This window comes from Phalacrocorax carbo, chromosome 1, assembly GCF_963921805.1.
Source record: "Phalacrocorax carbo chromosome 1, bPhaCar2.1, whole genome shotgun sequence".
NCBI lineage: Eukaryota > Metazoa > Chordata > Aves > Suliformes > Phalacrocoracidae > Phalacrocorax > Phalacrocorax carbo.
In genome coordinates this window covers 211,346,542-211,369,675 of record NC_087513.1, presented here as the reverse complement: position 1 = coordinate 211,369,675, position 23,134 = coordinate 211,346,542, and the positions used below count along the sequence as shown (strand labels likewise).

General features: G+C 39.8%; 1 protein-coding gene across 8 annotated transcripts in view; it reads left to right on the top strand.

Moving 5' to 3' along the window:
- Window positions 1-23,134, top strand: part of SYTL2 (synaptotagmin like 2) — a 61,195-nt gene that overhangs the window by 30,801 nt on the left and 7,260 nt on the right. For 3 of the 8 annotated variants that reach the window (XM_064441455.1, XM_064441456.1, XM_064441457.1), the window contains exons 4-13: window positions 1,355-1,493; window positions 7,571-7,643; window positions 8,220-8,319; window positions 9,377-10,267; window positions 11,013-11,084; window positions 16,532-16,633; window positions 17,597-17,650; window positions 18,891-18,941; window positions 20,058-20,152; window positions 22,617-22,736. In XM_064441455.1, the coding sequence (XP_064297525.1) occupies window positions 1,355-1,493; window positions 7,571-7,643; window positions 8,220-8,319; window positions 9,377-10,267; window positions 11,013-11,084; window positions 16,532-16,633; window positions 17,597-17,650; window positions 18,891-18,941; window positions 20,058-20,152; window positions 22,617-22,736 (1,697 nt within the window). Of the gene's footprint in view, window positions 1-1,354; window positions 1,494-7,570; window positions 7,644-8,219; window positions 8,320-9,376; window positions 10,268-11,012; window positions 15,054-16,531; window positions 16,634-17,596; window positions 17,651-18,890; window positions 18,942-20,057; window positions 20,153-22,616; window positions 22,737-23,134 lie in introns of those variants that run through there. The other 5 variants (XM_064441459.1, XM_064441458.1, XM_064441453.1 and 2 more) reach the window with 5 other exon arrangements.

Below are 23,134 nucleotides of genomic sequence, written 5' to 3'. Positions count from 1 at the left end.
TGATTTAGAAAGGTAAGACTGTTGTAATTCTCACCAGATTGTACTGAAATTTACAATCTTTATTTTAAGTTTTGTTAAGGGATTTTGTTGTGTGCTAATGAAGCAAATAAGGTACTTCTCTCAATACTGTGGAGGGACTGCAGCTTGTTACTTTCTATAGGTTTTGTAACTAAAATTTAGCCTTGTTTTCCTGTGTCTAATCCTGCAATGTTACACCTTCTTAATCCCTATATTCCCAGAGATGAGTTTGGATAACGGCAGTTTAGTAAGTTTGAGGTTACTGTGTGATGGTTTGGGGTTTTTAAGTTAACAAGAAAAGGCCTGAAATGGAAAAGAATGCAAAAAAATCACAGGTGGTTAGTGCGGTGTGTTTGTGGTTTGGGCTCGTTTTTGGACTTGAAGGTTATGAAAATGAGCAGTAAAATTCTAGCTAAATTTTACAGTAATTTACGGATTAAAGGAAAGTACTTAAAGCCATATTATCTGAAAGGAAGGTTAATTGCTCCCAATCTTATTACTTGAACAAAGGGGCACACTGGTACGCTCAGAACTATGTACAATTGCTAGGTTTCAATGACTCATTAAATGTCAAGATATTTTTGCTTGCAGCTATGGATAGCAAAAGTAAGAATAAAAATCTTGCTTATTTTTGCACACTAAGAAATTCTTCGTTTCTGAACTGCTGAGGAAGTGCAAAAAACAGTAGAGGAAATAATATAAACTAATATTTTGACTCTGAAAGGAGGTATGAGAATACAATTCTGTCCCACCCCAGAAAGAAATGCAAATGTATTTGCCTTTGCTGCATGAGGTGGGGCTTTTTGGTTGGTTGGCTCTTCTTCTACTTACCTTCATAACTTCTTGTGCTAATTCTGTTCATAAAGGATTAGCCACCTCCTTAAATGAATTATGACCAACTTCCAGTTTACTGCTGTAGGAAGGGAATAATTGACTTGATTAACAGAACTTTGAGATATTTTCAGTTTCCTATGATTTAGTTTGTTTTGCTTCCTCAGGACACTGAAGTTGAATTTTTCATGTTTACCCAGCTGCAAGAACTACAGGGTCCCTCTTTACCAGAGTTGTTGTAGAAAACTTCTCTATTTAGGATCACTTTAAGGTCTGAAGCAGAGGTACCTGGAGTAGTAGAGTGAAGTATTCAGAGCAGTGTGTGCCATTTCTAGTAGCATCAAAAAATTATTCTTTAGAAGGCACCAGATCTGCTTCTGTACACAGTTCAATATAGTGGACTTTTGAAATAGCTGTAGGACTGAATGCAAACATTTCTGTTTGCTTCTTAAGAAATCCCGTAAAAACATATGGGAAACAACGATATTCTTGTTTCATGTTTTAGCTGAAGTGAGTCAGAATAAATCAAACAAAGCAAAGAACAGCTGGGTGAGCAATGTTAATAAAGAAGTCTTTGTACCACCAGAACTACATGGCTTTGTGGAACATCAGGAAGAAGAACAACTACTGAAATCTGGTTCAAGGTAAGCTGTCTGTTTAATCACACGTAGTATGTATAGATCAGGACTGGTGAAACTTGGGACCAATACGTTCCATCCATTCAAAATATTGTACTTTTCTCCTATTTCAAAGGTCATGAAATGTTACCTCAGAATCGCCCAAGGAATCTGTGCATGTGAAAGGCTTATATATCAGTCATGCACTGTTAATTGTTCTGCATTCAAATGAAGAACAAGCTTCAGCTTACCTCTTCAAGGAAAAAGGTGTCAATGGTGTATAGAATCATCCCACACGTGTTCTCCTGTCACAATTTAGTTTGGCTCCCAGAAGTGAGACCAGGATTTTCTGGTTAGAATGGCTGGTGTGATCAGTCCTCTGCAGTTAGTAATAGGGGGACAATAACCTCTGCTTCTCTTCATTCAGTCACTTAACGAGACCAGACCACTGATTCAGCCTGAATTTTAAGCTTGGATCATACAAAGAATCAGACTGAGAAACTGATTTTTAGAATTTTCCAGAATTTTTGGGCACACAGTTTAAGACCTCTAAGACTTTTTAAGGAGACCAAACATATTTCAGGTGGAAAGAAGCAGAATCTTTGGATACTTGCGGAAAATAAGTCGGATTCTTCCAAGAAAATAAATGTATTTCTGGAAGGGAGAGACTTCCATTCAGAGTAAGGCAAGACAGTCAGCTTGGATATGCCTGAATGGCTATAGGTGTTATAAGAAAGCTGGATGATAAGTAATTTCTGAACTACCAAGGATTTTGTATTAAATCACTCTATCTCAAGTCTGTAAACACCCCAAATGGCTCTATTTTGCTTTGAAATATCCTGAGTTGATTTGACAGAGAGAGAGGGAGAGAGAGATGCCTTATCTTTAAATTACCTACAGGTTCAATGGCTGTGTGAAAAGCTTTCAGAAAGCCTGCAGTTGAAAAGGGAAGTGCTGATCTGGTAGCTAGGGTGACAGCAGATAGAAATGAAATGTCTTTAAATGGCCAGATTCCACAACACCATTCAGGAAGCAAGAACCAGGGTGTAACACAGATAGCTATTGTTCATGCTTTCAGTGAACACAGTGAGGTAAGACCTCTTCTCACAGTGAGAAAAGTTACTTCTTAGGATGACTGTTTTACTTCTGGTTGTGCCATTGATCAGCTCTGTAACCTTTCACTTTCTTGTCTGTCTTCTAAGTCCTTCTCTGTACGTGGTCTGTTTTTTCTTTGCAGCAAGGCTTGTCTCCTACTATGCATTTGTACAGTATCTAGTAGCAGTTGAATCTTTCACTTTCGTGGTCTGCAAACTGGGCACGCACGTTCACGGTGAATGGCACCAAAGGTTGGTGTAAGTCTTAACAACCCTGGCTTGCATTACTGGTCTTTCTTATCCTTTATGTACCGTTTTCAGTGAACTCAAAGGGGCATTTGTCTTAGCCAGATCTGAAATTGTGCTGAAAAAGGTCAAATAAACCACTTTGTTGTAGACTTCCCAAAACATGAAGTTATACAGTAAGGATGATAAAGGTTGTTTATAACAAGAAAGAGCTTTTCTACCCTCCAAAGTTGTCTGATACTGCTGACAGAGTTAGTTGTTACTGAATGTAGTTTTTAACAAGTGGCTTTTGCCTTCAGGAGATTGTTAAGGAGTTGTTTCTTTACGGACAGCACAAGAAATGCTGCTGTTTAATGTATCTCTTAGAATATTTTGCATGTCATATTGCACATCAGGAAAAGTTTATGATAATTTAAAAGAAGTACAGCATTATAATGTTATTCTTACCTTTACAGCTCCCCAAATTGTGTGTGACTGATGAAGAGTGATATATTTCATAAACTGGCAGGGCAGCCTCTTAAAAATATATAACATAATGAGGTTTAAGAACATGTAAACAATTGTTTGGAATATGACCAACTTGGTAGTGGTCTTTCACTTGAGGTGATTTGATGACTTATTTTGGGTCACAGCCCTGCAAAGCTTGATAATTATTGTCCAGGACCCTCTCCTGCCCTTTGCTCCAAATTGTCAGAAATTAATCAGTCTGTATGCCTTGTTCATGTGTGCTCATACTCTCACCAATAGCTCAAGATAGAATCATAGAATCATTAAGGTTGGAAAAGACCTCTAGGATCATCAAGTCCAACCGTCAACCCAACACTACCATGTCTCCTAAACCATGCCCTCAAGTGCTGTATCTACATGTTTTTTGAACACCCCCAGGGATGGTGACTCCAGCACCTCTCTGGGCAGCCTCTTCCAATGCCTGACCACTCTTTCAGTAAAGACATTTTGCCTAATACCCAAATCTAAATCTCCCCTGACACAGCCTGAGGCCATTTCCTCTCATCCTATCACTAATAACTTGGGAGAAGAGACCAAGTCCCACCTCACTACAACCTCCTTTCAAGTAGTTGTAGAAAGCGATAAGGTCTCCCCTCAGCCTCCCCTTCCCCAGGCTAAACACCCCCAGCTCCCTCAGCCGCTCCCCAGCACACTTGTTCTGCAGGCCCTTCACCAGCTTCGTTGCCCTTCTCTGGACACGCTCCAGCACCTCAATGTCCTTCTTGTAACGAGGGGCCCAAAACTAAACACAGTACTCGAGGTGCGGCCTCAGCAGTGCCGAGCACAGGGGCACCATCCCTGCCCTGCTGCTGCTGGCCACGCCAGTGCTGATACAAAAGGTCTTCCCTCTAAAACAAGCTTATAGAGTCCAGGTTTTATGAGATAGTTGGGAGTGGACCTTAGGAAGTGATCTATAATATGTGGGCTGGATGCGTAGTTGTATTTACTTTGCATAAATACTTGATTAGATATCTCAGATTATTTGCTTCTAAAATATCAAAAGCTGAAGCAAGCAAATGTGGTGGGACTATGTGCAATTCATTGCTTATGATTTCAGTATGGGCTTATTTCATATGACTTGAGATTAGTCTACACAACATTGCATGTGGGAAATTGCAGGAGGTTTTTTAAAATACTCCTCCTTTCTGTTATCTTGATACCAGACTTTGAAAGAAACTGGTCTGGCATGGCTGTGGGCCTGTCTCTAATGGCAGGCACTGATTAGGAATTGAGGGGAAACAGTGCTGGGAAAGCAATAACCCCACCAGCTTGGGTAGGAAGGGAAAGCCTAGACACTACGCATGTTTAATATGGTTGTTAGGATAGCAGACCCGCAAGGAATTAATTGACTCTTCCTCTTGCAATGCCATAGTCTCAACCTGGCTGGAAGTGACAGGATAAAACAGTATCATTCTGGAGCTTGGCACTGTATAAAGTGAGTTCACAAGTGTGGGTCCTAGACTTCTGTAAGGTAAAAATTTGCACAAAAGCCCTAATTCTTAAAATCCATGTAACATTTCTGGAATAATAGGGGTGCTGGGATACCTTGATAATGACATATTTATGGAGTACTGTTAAATTGCACTACCTTTACTTGCATCAGATCCTCTGCCCTTCAGGATGAGCCCAGGAAAGCTTATCTGTTTGGATGGGAGGCCATTTCTGAGTAGACTGTATCGACAATATCGACAACACCTGCAAACTCCTTTCTCCAGCTTTGCTCCTGCCTTGGCCGTGTTTCTTCTTGGTTTCTGTCCAGTCTGTGTGGAGTTTGGGCCTTCGCTGTGCTTCTCAGCACTTTGTTTTGCTGATTTACAGTGCAGGAATTTTTTAATCTGGATGTATTTGTCAGCTTAGCTTTATACGCTCTCTCAGATCAGCCTTGTGAATGCAGCATATCTGGGAACTGTTCAGCTTTCCCACCCGAATGGGTTGAGGGTAAACTCATATTTTCAGACCCTTTGTTGTGAAACTTGGTTATAGGATCCTGGGTGTGGTTTTTTCTCTACCTTATGTTTTATTCAGAGCAGGGTTTTCAGTATGTAATGCCAAATTAAGAACTCTTTATTCTATGGTAAGTCTGAAGGCGCATTGCTTTAAAATATTGCGTGTGTTCAATGAGACTTCAAAAAGTTACCTCCTCACCTATAAAAACTGCAGACCGAAGAATGTCTTATCAGTTTCTTGCAGCCCAGGGTACATAACAGTATTTTCCTTGTTTAAAATAAGGGAAGGGTTGAAGCATTCATGACCTAGACCTTAAAAATCATGTTTGTCCTTTTGCATAGTAGATGTTGTAGATGAGACACAAAGCGCAGGTGCACACAGGTGCTCATAAAAACAAAAACACAAACACAAGTGTTTGCAAAAGCAAGAACACAAACTCCAGTTCACCAGAACAAAGTTTCTTTAAATATATTTATTTTCAGACTTAAAAAAAAAAAGTACTAGAACTAAGGTTAAAAGCTGTAATGTGGAATGATAGTTTTGAAAAGAAAAGTTGCAATATTGAGCTGTCTGAGAATTCTTTTTTCTTATTTAGGATCAAAGAATAAAAAGAACAATAATAACCTGCTATACCTCATGTGTGCATATAAGAGGCTGCTGCAGTTACTATTGAAATATAAGCACAGTTATTTTTTTTCACCTGTGAGATTGTTCCCGTTACTAGGTCAGCTCGTACCTTAAGTTTGTATGACTATGCAAGGCAGTGTATTTCTTAAAGGTAGTGTTGAACCAAAAGAGCAAGGAAGAGATATAGAAGTTTTACACCTCAGATTACAACTGGTATTTTTTTCCCAGCCTTAAGGCTGCTCGTTACTGTGTCATCTTACCTTCTCCATAACAATCTGTTTCCATTGGTAAAATGGGAGTGATGTCACTTCAGACACACGTGGCAGTCCAGGGGCCGGTAGCCTTTCAAAGGTGGCTGCCAGATTTTATTTCTAAACTTCAAGGTTACCTGTACTGTGCCCTGGAGAAGGTGGGAAAGTTGTTCTCCCCTCAGCAGGGCAGACTGTTGCCAGTTACCTGACTGGAGAGAGCTTTGTCCATGCGAGGAGGCAGCTCCTGTTTGAACCTGGAACTTGGTGAGGGCTGGGAGCTGTTTCCTTGTCCTGAGATACCACTTCTGCCCTCAGAAGCATTGTCTTATGGCTCCGCTACTTACCAATCAATATCTGAAAGTCTTTTCTCCTGTGCCAAAGGTAGTTGACCAAAGAAATATTCAGTATCTCAATCTCCTTGTACATTTGTATTGGAAAAAACTGTAGCAGTTGCTTTCGTTCCTAGCTTGAGGTCCTACTTCCTACCTGGAGAATATTCATTTTTTCTGCCTTGTACTGTTTGCCCCATCCCCAAAATCATAAGTGTGTAGGTTGGTTAATGCAGCATTTTCTATATAAAGTTAAGATACTGAATGTGGTGGTTATATGAAGACCATAGCTGAATCCACATCTAACTTCCATCTCCTAAAAAACAAATGCTTTTTCATATCTGAGGTAAACTGATGTTTAGATAAACTCAAATTATAAAAATCTGATTGTTTTGGAAAAAACCCTTAGCATCGTTCTGCAAATAGATTAAATATTTCTTTATATAATGTAGGAGCTGTTTCTTCTAGCTGTTTTAATTTCCTCTTATTTGGACTATACTTAGTCAGGATAACAAGTAATAACTCACTTCACCTATGCTATCAAACCACAGACTTTATAGATCTTAATTGAAAGAATGGCTTATAAGCTGTACCTCTGCAGGGATGTGTTGTCATCTGTGGCATGTCACATCTTTGCTGTAGTCATGATGGGGTTCCTCTGATTTTTCTGACTTGGATATTTTGCAAAACTCTATTTTTATCAGATTTTGGCACTTTTCTCCACTTTGATTTCAGTCCTAAAAGTATAAACGTAGGACAAGGATGGAGACAGCAGCACCGATACTGCTCAGAGAGTGGCTGTATTTACATAAAGGTTGCTCAAAAGATATCAGAAATACTCTTTCTGTCCTGCCAATAGAAGTGTTATTGCATTCTTTAACGAGCAAAGAAATTTTGGTAAGGAAACGAAGCAGCAAGAATATCCCCTTGCTATGGAAAGGACAAAGTTTGCTTCTAAATCTGATGAGAACAAGCTAAATAAAAAACTTTAGCTGGCAAGAGGTTATATTTGAGTATGTATAAATGAATCTTTGGTTTGCTTTTGAAAAAGGCTTAAAGTAATGTCCTGTTTGCTGAAGTTGTTACGTGGTTTTTCTTTGCAGTTCTAAAACGATAACCTCTGTGTTAGACAAACCAGAGGAAAGACCTAGGAAGGCAGCAGTCTCACCAGTAAAGGTATGATTGAATACAGCAGAAGTTACCTTTTACATTTTGTGTGCTTCTTTGCTTCAGTTGTAAAGATAATTAAAGGCTTGAGGAAGAAAGGTAACAAGTTGCAAAAAAAGAGTATTTTTTTAATTTGAGGGAGATAATGAAAATGACTAATAGTTCACTGCTAAAGTGCTGTTATGGCTATAATCAGTGGCTGTCTGTGCTTGACATTGTATCCAGGCACTTCAGCCACTGAAAAAAATTGTCTTGCTGTGTTCCAGTATCTCTACAGTCACAGAATTAGAGATAAAAATTATTTAACTTGCAACAATTTGGGATTTTCAAGTGTGTTTAAGGGGTGGCTTATCTCTGCTGTTGGTGACTTCAAAAAGAACAGGATGAGGCTATGGCTAGGACTTCTGAGAGTTTCCTGATTGATGTTTAGGTTTTTTGTCATGCATTCAATTTAAGAGGCATGCTTTCCAATTCTTTGCTGACAGGGTAGTGAGGCAGAGGAAATCCCTGCACTTTCATTTATTTTGTCAAGACTGTACTGATAAAACAGTGCGACTGCAATTATAATGTTCATTCCTCTTTCAGCAAAGGAGAAATCCGTTTAATTCCACTGCATCAGGTGATAACTTGAACAGTGGGGAATCAGAAATCAGACCAGCCGCTCTACCTCAGCTACCAAAGAAGGGTAAATATACTTATTTAGCATATGACTGTGAATTTCTTGGTGGTTTATATGGAAATTATTTATGCTTTCATTGCTTCTTTTTGTAAGGTATCAAAACCTGTTTTAACTACTTGGAGTTATCAACTAGTTAATTTCAAACCCCCTGTAAAACATATGAATATATTCAGGAAGTGGCTGTCTACAGGAGTAGATGGGTTTTACTTCCTTTTTCTTACTGACAGCCTGGTCAGTATTAAGCACTCCATCTGAGACGGCTGTTCATCCTGGATTGCTGTTAAGAGAACAGAGAAATTTCCTTGAATTTGGTATGGCCATCTTTATGGCCATCTTTATGACCTTCCAGTCATTGCTGCTATTGGCTCAACAGAAGAAGCTTAACTCTCTCTTTGATCTTTATTTTTTTCCTTTGTTTCCTCAGTCCTGTTTATTTTCAAATACTCCCTTTCATGCAGTGTTCTCTGCGAGCAAGTAGATGAGTGATGATATATCGCAATGCAGGCACTTGAAGTTGTAATTTAGAGGTTCATACATGGAAGTTACTCTCCTGTCTCTGTTATGAAGCTTGCCAACAGGAAAAAGGAAGACTTGCACATTAGGAATAAAAAAAATTTCACCCCTCTCCTGGGAGATCATTTCTGCGTTTTACCGTGTTCCACATCAATGTGGAAGTAGCCTGTTTCCATTTCTGTAGGTTGCTGTTTGTGTCCTGAACCTGAAGAGGTGTACGCGTATTCAAAAGCTGCCCTTCCCTGCAAAGTGTGTCCCTTGCAAGAATAATGCTGATCAAAAATTTGGTGTACTCTTTATCTTTGGAGTCATCAATTAGTTAATATTTTTAGAATAAGAAATAACTGCCGGGTTTTAATCTGGTAAAAATTTCTGTTGCGTACAAATGAAATCAACACCTATGTTGAACATCCACATGTGTTTTACTGCAGGAGTTTTTAATAAACCAATGTAATCACTGTATTCTAGGTCTGCACTGTGTCATACCCCTCTGTTTATGCAGATGAATGTCATGTAAACTCATTATTTCTTCTCTATATATGTCTTACAGAAGCTTTGTCACTCTCAGAAGAGAGCCAACCTGAACCAAACTTAAAAAATTATGAAACAGAGGAACATAAGAAGCCTTCTGTAGAACCTACTGATGAATCACAGAAAGGACTAGTTAAGCGTCCTGTCCCAAAAGCTAGAAAATTAATTCATAAGGCAACAGATCCCGTGTCCCAAAGAGAAGACTCTGTTCCAAAACCAGCCAAACAGACTGCGAAGAACAATGGCGTCGGTACACCACCCAGGGGCATTCTGAAGCGCAGTTCAAGTTCAAGTTCCACTGACTCAGAAGTTCGTGTTAGTCAGATGTTAGATGTTCAGAAAAAGAATGCTCTTCCTACTGCAACTATTTTTGAAGGAGAAGCAGAGAAGAACTCTCTTACGGAAGAAGTGGAAGACTCCACACACATTTCACTGGAAAAACTGAAACAAGTGAGGTTCTCATCTAGCACAGATAAAGGAGAACCTCTGCAAAGCCCACAGCTACACCGTGGTAGAGAAAAAGGAGAGTTTGATTTGTTAGAATCTGATGAAAAGAAGAGTGGTGGAAATAATGCTATTAAATCAGATTCATTTGGGAATAAGCAAACTTCTGCTGTAAAGCCTCTGGGAACCTATTCATCAGCTTTACAAGTAAAACCAACAGATGCCTTACGAGATGATACATCAGCATCTGGTCCTTGTGACACTAATAGGTCAGTCGTCCTCGTTAATGAAGCCTTGCAGACAAAGACCGTTACTCCTAAGAAACTTGAAACTTCACAGAAGACCTCCAGCAACAGCCTGCCAAACAGCAATAATGAGCTGAGTGTTGATGAGACACAGGAAAATAAAGCCCACCAGTTCTTGAGCCCACCAGTTCATGAATCAAAGTCACACAAAAACTTTGCTGGTAAGAGACTAGTAGGAGTGAAGAACAGAATACAATAATGTATAGTACATTAATGTTTAAACCACTTGTATCTAAGAATTAACAACTAGGAAATGGAAATAGGAATGTGCTACATACTTCAGAATTAAATTCTAAATCAATTCTTTGTATTTCAATGCTCTAATGTAGTCAATATTTTTAAAATTATATTTTATTCATATTCTTAAGAGCTAACAATCAGATCAGAGCATGGATAGGCACCTTTATCGTGGATGATGAAGATGAAGTTTTAGCATTTGGATAAAATTCCTGTTATAAGGCCTGGTAGATCTGTCTGTATGGGAACTGAAGAATTTCTGGTGTACTGCTGTCGGCTGTCCTTGGTAGTAATCATGTTGTGACTTGGGGACTCATGGGACTAAACATAAATGTGCTGGGTTGTCCCTCCCCTGCCTCGACCCCCCTTCAATGTAGGTATTTCCTTTAGAATGGGGATAGCCAATTTTATCTGCTTGCACCCTCAAAAGTAATACTTTATATATATCCAGTAATACTTTTATAGATATCCAGTAGGATATCTCAGTGCAGGAATTTATTTTTCACTCTCTTGCCTGCAGTATGGTTCTTTCTAAAAACACAAGGACAGAGAACTCTTGTCCCTGCTAACAGTGTTTTAAAAAAATCTGAGAGATCTTTCAAGATAAATCAAAAATCTGTAGCATCATGTGTCTGATTCCTAACTTGGATAAGTTTGTTTACATTGTAGATGAACATCAGCTTTCTGCTAAGACAGAAGCACATGAGGTGTCAAATACCAATTCTACAAGTCTTCAGCAAGGTAAGCCTGATCTTGTTGAGGAGCGAGGTGCTAAAACCACTTTCAAGCCTGACAAACATGCTGATGAACTCATGAAAGTTGCCGATGAATCTGTATCAAAAGTTTTAGATTGGTTCAAAAGAAGTTCTGGTACTGAAGATAGGAAACATGTATCAGCTAGATCCCAAGGCAAGGAACCCGAAAAGGAAGTGGACTTCTCAACCAGAACAGCAGTTCTTCCTACAGAACACAGTGAGCCTAGCATAGACGGAAAGACAGAAGTTACAGAAGAGTTACCCTTTAGAAAGATTGAACAACAGAACAGTATTTCACCTGCATCATTTATTTCAGAAGATATACAGCTGGTAAACGAGAGGTTGAAACCTAGGAAAGGGGAAGAGAACGCGGCTCCAAATGACAAACTGCTAACTGAATTAGACTCTACAAGTCCTGAAGAAAAAGAATATCACCAAGACATCAAGCAACAAAATAAAAAATCAAATCTCACGGAACATCAAGAACACAAGCTACCATCTCAGAAATGTGAATCGGAGAAGGCAATACAATTAAAAAGTAGACTAAGGAAGATCAGAGCTTTCTGGGAAGGGGATAAAACTATGCCCAGTCACAGAGAGAAAGAAGTTAGTATCAACACTAATGCATCAGGTGGCGGTGCCTTGAAAGGTCTTAGAGAAAGTGACAAAATAAAACCAACTGCAGTATACCGACCTAATGGATTGCATGATGAAAGCAAGAATACATTAAGAAGTGCTGAACTAAGTTGTGCAAACCAGGCTTCAAGAAATGAACATCAAAACTCTTTTGAGTTTGGACCAGGCCACGCAGTTGAAAAGCCAGAAAGAACACTTTCATCTGATGGCGAAGTTCATGAATATACAGAATCGCCAAAAGCCAATAACTGGCAGCCAAGTGTTGGTGCCACTTTAGCTTCCCCAGAAAGCAGAGGCAAAAATGAGAAAGAAACACGTGAAGGAAAAGTTGCTGCTTGTTCCCAACAGAAGCCCAGCTTCCAGGTTTTGTCTTTGAAAGAAAAAATGAATGAAAAGTCCAAGAATCAAATTTCAGATCCTTCACAGTTCCAGATTTTGAGAAACTTCTGGGATACCAGAGTTAAATTACAGAGCAACGTTGATAGGGGAGATGTTTCTTTGCCAAATAACACTAGTTCAATAACCTATGAAAGAAAATCAGAGGAAGATAAAGGCAGAAATGATGTGAGCAAGCAAGGATTAATTCAGCAACAACCCCAAACATCTGAGAGAGAAAAAACACAGACACTAGATTCTGTGGCATGTGAACTGCCTCTAGGAACTCCTACCCTGAAAGGTCTGAACGTGACACATACAGAAAATACAGATGCTGTCCAGCTGGACAGAAAACCAGTTATCTCAAAACCTCAGGAAAAGATGGGTCTTCCAGAGCAAGAAGTTAAGGAATGTGTAGAAAAAAGTGTTGTGTCATCAAAAGACCATCACATTTCCTTGCAGTTGCTCCAATCAGCTGGTGATAAAGATGCTTTAAAGGAGACAGCAGTAGATGACTGCCTATGTTTACCTATAGAAAAAGTGGAGAACAAGACTACTCCATTAGATATCCATCTTCCTAAAGAGGAAGCTGAGCTTGATGTATTGAAACTAGGCCTAAAGAATGGAGAAAGGGAAGCCTCTGAGATGTCATCTAGCTTGAAACTTAAAGAAAACATTTCGAAAGGGACAGCTTTTCACTCAAATCAGTGCAAGGTCTTTGAAAAAATAGTAGAACATAGCCATGATATTTCTCCTGCTGATCAAAAAGAAGTAGGCAGAAGCACAGGAAAAGTGGATGTGGCATCAACATATGAGCATGAAGACAAAAAAAGCCTCAGGAAACTATTTAGGGAATGCGAACCTTTCTGTCTACCACACCAGGCAGCAGACAAGGATGATACTCATGAGGGTTCTCAGAGGCCTCAAGTTGGTTTGCAGAACCTTCTTAGAGAAACTTTCACATTTCAACCTCCTGAATATAGAAGGGTGGGAACGAAAACATCTGATGACATTAATAATATATCACAAACTAATTGTAATGAGGAATCAACATGCCAAGAAGATACTGGTCAACCTGAAGAGGTCAATGAGACTATTGAAAAGTCTGTTGCCCCCTCCAGGGCCAGTGACTTGAGCTCTGCTTTAGAGAAACTGCTGAAGGAGGCCTCTGAAACACCACCTCTTAAACCAAAACATGCCAACAGTACAGCACAGAGAACTGCTGAGGTGGAAGTTAGAAGCACGACCAATAAGCATGATGGAGAGTTGCCGCAGGAAATCAGTGAGACCGTAGAAAAGTCCGTTGCCCCCTCCAGGGTCAGTGACTTGAGCTCTGCTTTAGAGAAACTGCTGAAGGAGGCCTCTGAAAAACCACCTCCTAAACCAAAACGTGCCGACAACACCGTACAGAGGACTGCTGAGATGGAAGTTAAAAGCACGACCAGTGATCGTGATGGAGAGCTGCCGCAGGAAATCAGTGAGGCCATAGAAAAGTCTGTTGCCCCCTCCAGGGTCAATGACTTGAGCTCTGCTTTAGAGAAACTGCTGAAGGAGGCCTCTGAAACACCACTTCTTAAACCAAATTGTGCTAAGAGCACAGTGCAGAGAATTGCTGAGTTGGAACTTAAAAGCACGACCAATGATCATGATGGAGAGTTGCCACAGGATGTTGGTGAGACCATAGAAAAGTCCGTTGCCCCCTCCAGGGTCAGCGGCCTGAGCTCTGCTTTGGAAAAGCTGCTGAAGGAGGCCTCTGAAACACCACCCACCAAAACAAAAAGTGCCAACAGCACAGCACAGAAAACTGCTAAGATGGAAGTTAAAAGCACGACCAATAAGCATGATGGGGAGTTGCTGCAGGAAATCAGTGAGACCGTAGAAAAGTCCGTTGCCCCCTCCAGGGTCAGTGGCTTGAGCTCTGCTTTAGAGAAACTGCTGAAGGAGGCCTCTGAAACACCACCTCCTAAACCAAAACGTGCTGACAACACCGTACAGAGGACTGTTGAGATGGAAGTTAAAAGCACGACCAGTGATCGTGATGGAGAGCTGCCGCAGGAAATCCGTGAGACCATAGGAAGATCTGCCCTGCCCAAGGCTGAATATGGAGTATTTGATGTTAACTTGCAGAAGCTACCAAAAGAGGTCTCTGAAACACCAGCTTCTGTGCTGGAAAATATGGATAAGAAAATGCAAGGTAAGATACAGACTACTCTAGGTATGCCTGCTCCACATCGAGAGGGAGATCATCCTCAAGAGATACAAGAAAAAATAGAAAAAACTTCTGTTTCAAATATTGCAAAATTCAGTGAATTCCATTGCTCTGTAGAAAAACTTCTTCAAGAAGCATCTGAAGCTTCATGTCCAATATCCAAAGAGTTATGTAAACAAGAAAAGTGTGGGGATCATGTGTTTCCCTCACAAAAAGAGACTCTGTTCATGATGACGTCACAGCCGCATAATGCTTTAAGTAGCTGTCATACACAGGTGATGGTAGCTATCAAAGGGGGAGCTCCAGAACAAAGTATCAAGGCTTCAGTAAGTGATCTTGCAGTAAGTGAAACTGAAGCCTCTGATCTTCCTAAAAGGAATAGAGATACTAATATAATAGAAAAGAGAGACATGGTTCCAGTTGATCCTCCTCCCTTGGAAGGAGAGACCAATACGAATGCAATCAAGACATTCAAGACAAATGAAGAAGCAAGGAGAGATGGAAGCACATCCTCAGGTGCCTCTGAAAAGAATTCAGAATTTAAAGCACTGCTGAAATTCAGAAGTGAAAGCACACCACTTAAAGACGAGAGAAACTCCCCCCGGCCAGGAGCACAACTCCGCCTAATGTCTCAGCATGGGGATAATGATGAAGAGGAAGGGGATGACTTGAATCTGGGATCCAAGTTTTCAGATGAAAACTCTGATTCCCACTCTGGAACCGGAAGTTCAACTCGTGAGCCATTTGATTTCTAAAATTCATGGTGCTGGGTTGTTAAATATGGCTACAATATTTTTTTCGTAGCCAACTTGAAATATGTTAACCAGAAGCCTGTGCGATCCTTATTTCTTAATCGAATGCTTTGGATATTTTTTGGGGAAGGATGGGAAAAACTAATTAAGTCCTTTAATAGGAAAGTGTTTGACAAACACATACCCCATTTGGGTAAGCCTTTTTGGTAAGGGGAGTTTAGCAGCATGAATCAATTGCATCAGTCTTCATGATTTACCCTTTTCTTCCTCCCCCGTGGCATTGCCTTCAAATCGATAACATTGCACCACTAAAAATATGGTATTTCTTTTAAATATATCAGATTAAAAGAGGGGAAAAAATACCAGTGGCTGACTCTGTTCATGCTTTAGTTTGACCAGCTTGTCTTCAAAGGTAAATACTTACCAGTGGAGTGGCTGGATATAAAGACAATACCAATACTCTGCGCTATTTCATTTAGCATTGCTGCCTGTTGCGCTAGAAGGTGGCCATATAAATGACGTGGTCTGTTTATTAGGATTCTCATTATTTGGTTGAATGGCAGCTCTAGTCAATGTATAGTGTGTGACAGTCATCGAAGAGCTTAAGGTAGAGGAGATAATTTAATCTCTTTAATCTGCTGCTGAGAGACTGGGAATGTTTTCTTCACCTGGAGAATTTGAGAAATACATGAAGTTTCCAGAACCTGCCAACTTATTCTTGAGCCTGTTTTGAAAGTGAGATTTCAATGTAAGTCAGGGAAAACTCAAGACAAATGAGGGGAAGTGAAACATAATTTGTTTTTATCCATAATTACAGATGGCAACACTGTAAGGCCTGGTTGGTTGGCTGATGGGGAGTAAAGTGAGGTAGGGGGGACAGAGGGTGTTAAAGGTTTCAGAAGGAGCTAGGTCTTGATTCTGCTCTTAGAGGCAACTGCACAATTCCAGGGATCCAAATATCTCCACAGCTTGGGTGTTTTTTGTTTTTCGGGTTTTTTTTTGTGGTTGTTACTCAGGTATTGAAAAAAAATTACTTTCACTGAGCAGAAAATATAACGGACAAATTTACAGAGAGGGAAAAACTGAAGCTATAAACTTTGTGCTGGTTCATAGCAGGAATGTTACAAAATTGTCTAAGAGCAATATAGGATAAACAGACTTTAGCTATTAAGTGCTGTAATTGCCTGAAATCCCCTTATTAGTCAGTACAGAGACACCTACACAGGGCAAACCAACAAACCTGCCTGATGGCCAAGAGAATCTACAGAGAGCAAATGGATACTTAAAATTAGACAATTATTTTGTTTATTTTGGATTTATTTTGTATTTTCATTGAATGTTTGCTGCCTTTGTTAACAGTCAAAATAGATTCTCATGACACATGCGTGGCTGCTTGTTTAGTGACTTGCTTAAAATGGCATGTCTGTGTGTGCAGTGTTCATGTCTTTTGTCTTGTAACAGGTTCAGAAGAGGAATTAAACCCTGTTTTGATGGCTTTGAAAAGGAGTGCAGATAGGAAAATGCCTTCCAAAAGTCTAGAGGACATTCCATCAGCCACCTCAAGTGAGCACGAAGCTTGTGTGTCTCCCATGACCCCCAGTTTGGCTTAAACTTGTTCACGCTGGTCTTCCATACATCTTTGCCAAGTCGTGGTTTTTTGTCTTTGTTTCTCAATAAGCCATAAGCTTGTCCTGTGGAACTGAATTCTTTTCTCATGCAGTTTAGTTTTCAGTTCTTTGTGTTAATTTTGAAACAACTGGTCTATGAAGCAGACATCTATCAAAAATGCACTGCGTCCATCAGTGATGAGCTGTTTCTTGGATAGTTTGTCAATGGTGAAAGTATTGGCAACTACCCAAATTGGTAACGAGCAATAGCTGCCTTTGTCTCCTGGTTGCTTGCTCGGGTCAAATTAGTAGACAGCAGAAGTATGAAAAAGTCATCTTAGTTTAGCAGTGTTTCCCCAGTGTATTCTGGCAGTTAACATACCAAACTCACTTTAAGAGAATACAGTGAGGCAAGATTGTACTTAAAATTAATTCCTGACTTCCCCCTGCAGCCTCCTAGGATGCTTTGGGGCTCTTCTGTCTCCCTTTACCCAGCCCCTGAATGTTTTCATGCTTATCCCATGTCTAATGGGGATGACATAAACTGAACTTATATTTGTAAGCTGAAGTGTGAAGGTGTAGATTTTGAAAGATGTTGGCTATTGTTGGCAAATTACTCTTCTAATACTACTTATGCTATTGCTTCCTTCTAACTAGTTTCTAAGTTTTAGGTATGCTCTAACATTGTTGCAACAGCACGCTGGTAGAACCTGAGTCAACGTGAGACTGCTGCTTGGATGTAGGCTTGAAGTAGCGTGTGAACTAGAAAGCATGTCTTGCATTTAACCATTCCCATGGCTCCGCTGGTTTGTTTGGGTTTTTGTCCTCATTGCTCTTAATTCTGTGATTAACACTGCCATCCATTTTATCCTACCGAACAGCAATATTTCTAACTATGTGTTACTTCTTTCCTGCACAGATAAAGGAAAAATAAATAATCCAAAGGAAGAATTAGCTCTTAGTGCTGAAGATGGTAAATATCTTTTGTGAAGTTTGTTGTTACTTCAATGGCCTTTGTTTGCTAGTGAAGGAATTTTGAAACCAAGAACTATATCATGCTTTTAGATTTGATGAACTTCAGCATGACTTAAATGCTTTTGCAGAATTTTGTTGCGTTGCTGTGTTCTTAAGGTCTATACTTACCTTACGTCCTGCTATATCTGCAGAAACTCTGTGCCACTCACCAATGTATTATTTTGGTCTTTGGTTGTTCAGCTTATGAAAGAGTTACTGAAATCATTTAGAGCTTTGAACACTAGCTCAGTTGAAAGACTTGGCCTAAGTAGATGTTGAATTTGTTTGTTCATCTGTTGCATTGTAAGGTGCAAGATGACTTTTGCTCAAAACACCCTTCAGAATACATCAGTTGAACAGAGGCCTCTCTTACAATGCCTGTCTCAATCCAGCAAAGTAGAATTGCTCTAAGCAACAGATGATCTGCTGGATCAGCTGCTGTTGATATCCTGAGTCCATGAGTGCATTACGGATGCCTTACTGTTAAATTTTTCTGTGTGCCATTAGAAATTCCAAATCTAAGCAAAACAAAAGCAAATCTGCTCCAAGAGCATGTGAAGATGAACATAATAGAAAACCACCAAATAACACCAAATATGGTGGAACTTAACACACAATTCTTTATTTACTGCATTATGGCACTATAGTTCTAAAAAACAGTGCACAGTTGCAATAATTGTCATATTTTAGATGCTTTAAAGCATTTTGCATGTGGGTGGCCTGTAGTATAACAGGATGATTGTAGTGTAATAGGGTGCACGCAACGTCCAGTAAATTAACAAGACTTAAGTACCGTACTACACTTTTTGCTTTCAGATGAAGACCCCCTGCTGAAGGATGCTATGTATTCAATATGAAGTGTGTAGACACTTATCTGAAAAGGGTGGGGGTTTTCTGAGTTAAATTTGTTAAAAGTGAAATTTTGAAAAAATGACAAACAGCTAAGTTGATAGCTCTACAGACAGAATAAGGCAACTTCATTTGAAGAAACTATTCACATTTTTGCTTTGCTTAACTTGCACCCTCATGTTACCTTTGTTATGATCCAGGTCCTCAAAGGAGGACAGCAATGCAAAACATAAAAACATATGGGGTCTGGGGAAGTCAAAGACTCCCCACATATAACATATAGTGAAGCTATTTATAACACTGCAAAGCTGTTTGTGCTACTGAATGACTGTTGTCAATATTGCACTGAGCAGGTCCAAAACCTGATCAGCATCAAGAGAAGAATGAAAATGCAGCAGGAAGTGAGTAATAGGATTCTTCCAGCAGACAATGGAGAGACTTCTCCACCTATATTTAAACTAATACATTAAAAATCCCTTTTTTGTTTAACAACTAACAAGTTATACATCTGGACTAGCTACTCGCTCAATGGGAAAACTGCATCTAACTGCGTACTGACAATAACTGATATCCTGAGCACTATTTAAACTTCAACAGCAAAAGCTTTGGAAAAGCTTAGCTCACGCCTTGCAAACAATCCCATCATGTGTGCAGTGTTTCATTTTATGCAATAGATACGTGACCCTGTATCTGGCTGTTTGTTGCCAAATAATTCTTGGTCGTATGATATTCAGTATCAGTGCGTTTCACAACGTGTATCCAGTCCAAGGATACACAGCTTTGGTGTATTATTAAATATAAGTGGGATTAGAGCACGGAAAATTCTGAGAACTGTGGGCTTACCGCAAACTGGGTTCTTGCAAGGCTAGTTTGTGCAACTAAGCTTTGTACAGTGAAAGGACATGGATGTGAAATTCAGCAGAGCTATACCAAAAGCTGGAGGTGGGCTGCAAAAACCCTGCATCATTAATGAGATATGCATCTTATAATTAACTAGGAATACTTGAAACTTCTGAGTTCACGTCTAAAAATTGCTTGATTTACACACATGTTCCTATTGCCATAAATTTGAGTAAATAAAAGAACAGGGCTTGGCCTGTACACTAACTTCTTACCAAGAACCTTATGATGACTCTAATGGCAACGATGGCACGGTTGGTGCGTGAGCACACTTATCCTTGTTCTAGGAGGAAAATCTAGCAGGTAAACTGAAAATGTTTATCACATTTGAGGAGAATTTGCTTGCGGCACTTAGGCTTGTACATAACGTCAAGCGATGTGAACATTTCTTCTCCTGCCAAAGCTCTTTGGTCAGTGTCGTAGGAGATATCGAAGGATGACAGCTAATGATAGCTTCTCTGAGGATGGGGCGAATCTTACATCCATGTTGTAAACTGTTTGTGCATGTGCATGTATTTCATCTGAAGTTGTTTGTTTCTAACCCTGTCCTGTTATGGGATCGCACTGTTTTGATGTACAAACTTATTTTTGAAACCTTTTGAATTGCTACTCTCCAGTTTCCACAGTGCCTTCGCAGCCTGAGAAGCTGTCTTCCAATCCTGAAAAACTCAAAGGATTAAGCAAGTCAGTACCATCATTCCTACAGGAAGAGGTAGGTTCCATCTCTGAAATATTGTAACTAAAACTTCTGATTGCTGTGGTATTATGTGTTTGTCAAATAGTGTGTTCTGGAGCCGGCCAAGCCAGTTTACTGTTGGAGCATGGCATGGGGGTTGAGCTTGCGGTGTAGCAGTCAGGAGATGATCCCAAACAGCCTGTGGTTCATTAACCTCTGGAAAGCTTTAGTCCAGTAAATACAGGTTTATTGTCACTGTACAGCTAAACACACAGAGCGTGTTTTCTCTAGGAGATTGAAGCATAGTGAACACTTGCTGTTATTCCCAAAGGCAATCTCTAGCTTTAAGCCAACAGGTTTGGGTTTTTTTCCTTCAGAACATACATATGTGCATACATTGATTTTTCCTCAGAGCCTAAAATCTAAAATGAACATGTAAGTCCATAAGCTGGAGGCCTTTGTCAGAGGAATATTAGCTTGGTGTTCTGCTTTGGCATGCAGGTTCAGGTACCAGACTGTTACCTCTGTGTCAGTGAAATTTCAGAATTTACAACGTACTGTGCCTTTATGTCTCTTATTGTTATCATCATCATGGTGTGGGCCTTCAAATAAGCTTTGAGCCCATATTCAAATCTCCTAAAACAATACCAAAGTCTGAAAGTGGTTTGAACTGGCTGGTCTCTGGTTTCCCAAACAGTCAGTGAAGAGAGGAGTAGAGACCAAGTGCAAATGTCCCACCATAAATGCCTAAAAGAGATAGTTCCATTGGCCACAGGGAACTCTGGAGAATAGGAAATACATCATCATTGTTGAACTTGGATAATAACATAGATTCTTCCTTTTCTTTTTTTCCTTTTTCTTTCTTTTTTTTTTCTGGAGTGCCATAGTATGAATGTGAATTTATACAGTAAATGTGCCTGTAAACTTTTCCCTCCCCCAGGTTGTTAGAAAATCAAAGTTACTGATGCTGTCCTCCAGGTCTCCCAAATGGGGGTACAAACACCTGGGTCCTGTCAATGAGGGTTGTGCATTAGTGGACACAGGCTTAAATGGGACACAGGAATTTGGGGCATAGAGGTCACAAAAATACCTGTGTTTGTGCTATAAAATCAGGAATTGCTGCTTACCCCAGCCCTTATCACTGTAACTGTAGCATAAATATTAATATTTTGAAATATTTTTCTAAAAGCGTGTCTAAAAGGACTGAAGGGTCAGAATCAGTAATATGCTGTGCCCTGTTTTACCCTACTCCCTCCTAAAGTCTGAAATAATGAAAGTGTGGTGATACAGGTTTGATTAATCTTACCTTAGAGTGCAGAACTTAAAACCATTCAGTGTCTATGAATTATATCTCTTTAGTTAAAGATTCTCTAAAATTGTACCATTCTAATGCCCCTTCTGCTGAAAAGAATGCACAGGAAACTTTTCTAAGGCTGTTAACATTGCACCATGGATGGATCAAGATTAGCGTTCCAAGGACATTAGTCAGTCCTTACCTTTTGGCCTCTGAACTGGGGAAGAATCCTGGCAGGCTTTTACTTAGGAGTTAGAGACAGCCAGAGAAGCTACAATCAATGGATCTTTATAAAGACCTGTTCAAAATGCTTATATGCTAGATACTTATTTCTATAAATATTAATTGTTTTAACGTGTGTAGAAATTGTTATTCACTAATCTTGCACCTGTTTGTAGATCTATGACAGCAGTTCAAAACTGTACAAAGGAGGGGGGAGCCTTGTGCATTGTTCGAGGGTGGAATGCAACAGGGAGATGACGGTTTCTGTAACACCTTGCGTAGGAAGATGCCAAAGCACACATGAGAAGTAAAGCATCGACTCTTCAGTACAGTGATAGGATAAAGACAGAATGGGGTTGTGAGCACACAACCTGACAATGACCAAGTAAACCAAAACTGCAGTTCCCTGAAGCAAAAGCAGGGCCCTGCTTGCCCTATTGCAAGTGGGCTTTTTGCAAAAGCCAGTTGTATCCAGTGCTGTTCTACTGTGCGTGTTACCCTCCAGCTGACTGCCTTAAATGCAGAGGCTACAGAATTGATGGTATTCGCTAGATAACACTATAAAACTGGTAAAAGACCTGAGCATTATCACTTGCGTAAGTTTATTCATGAGATAGTGAAGTAGAGAAGTTGAGTTTAATTGTTCCAGTAAAGTTAACTTTGCACTTTGTCATCGCTATTTGAGATTTAAAACCAAACAAAAATCAGTAATACAACCAGGTTTTAAAAAAATACAATTCAGTGTAGGCTTTCCATCAGAAAAATTCCCTTTCAACTTTGTTTTAAATGCGTGACCTAATTTAAGAAATATTAATTACTGGTGTTGGTACTACAAGGGCATTTAAATTCAAGTTTTCACTAAGACCCAATCTGCATTAGAATTCTGGGTTGGTTTTATTTTTTGTTCGTTTGGGGTTTTTTTTGTAATGTTCCTTGTGGCTATAGAGAACCTACCCAGACTTTCTTTCTGTGATGTTTTTATAGAGTGATGACAGAGAGACAGATACAGCATCAGACAGCAGTTGTTCCCTTGGCAGAATCAAGAAGAGTCCCAGCTCTCTAACCAATCTTAGCGGCTCTTCTGGCATGGCCTCCTTATCCTCTGTATGTAAACCAAAGCCTTGTTGCAGTGGCACTTTGCTTTGCTAATCTCTTCGGTATTGTTTTGGCTTCCTTCTTATTCCTCTGATCTTTCTTCCCTTGGCATCTCTGTCTCCTTCCTTTCCTCTCTGTTAAATGAACCCTTGCATGGAATCGCCTAAACAAAATAAAACTGGTTTTACTTTTCTTGCTTTCTAGTAATATATTGGAGCCGGTTCAGGACTGCATTGTGCAGCATACTCTGTAACACCGAGCAAAGGATGGCTTTTACCCTAAGAGCTTACATTCATAGCTGGAAGTAGGGATCAATTTATATAGAACAAGCATTTAGAAAAGGAGAAGTGGGGATGGGGGAGAAATAGATGAAAGTCTTGGAATTGGAACATGGGGTGCGTAATTAC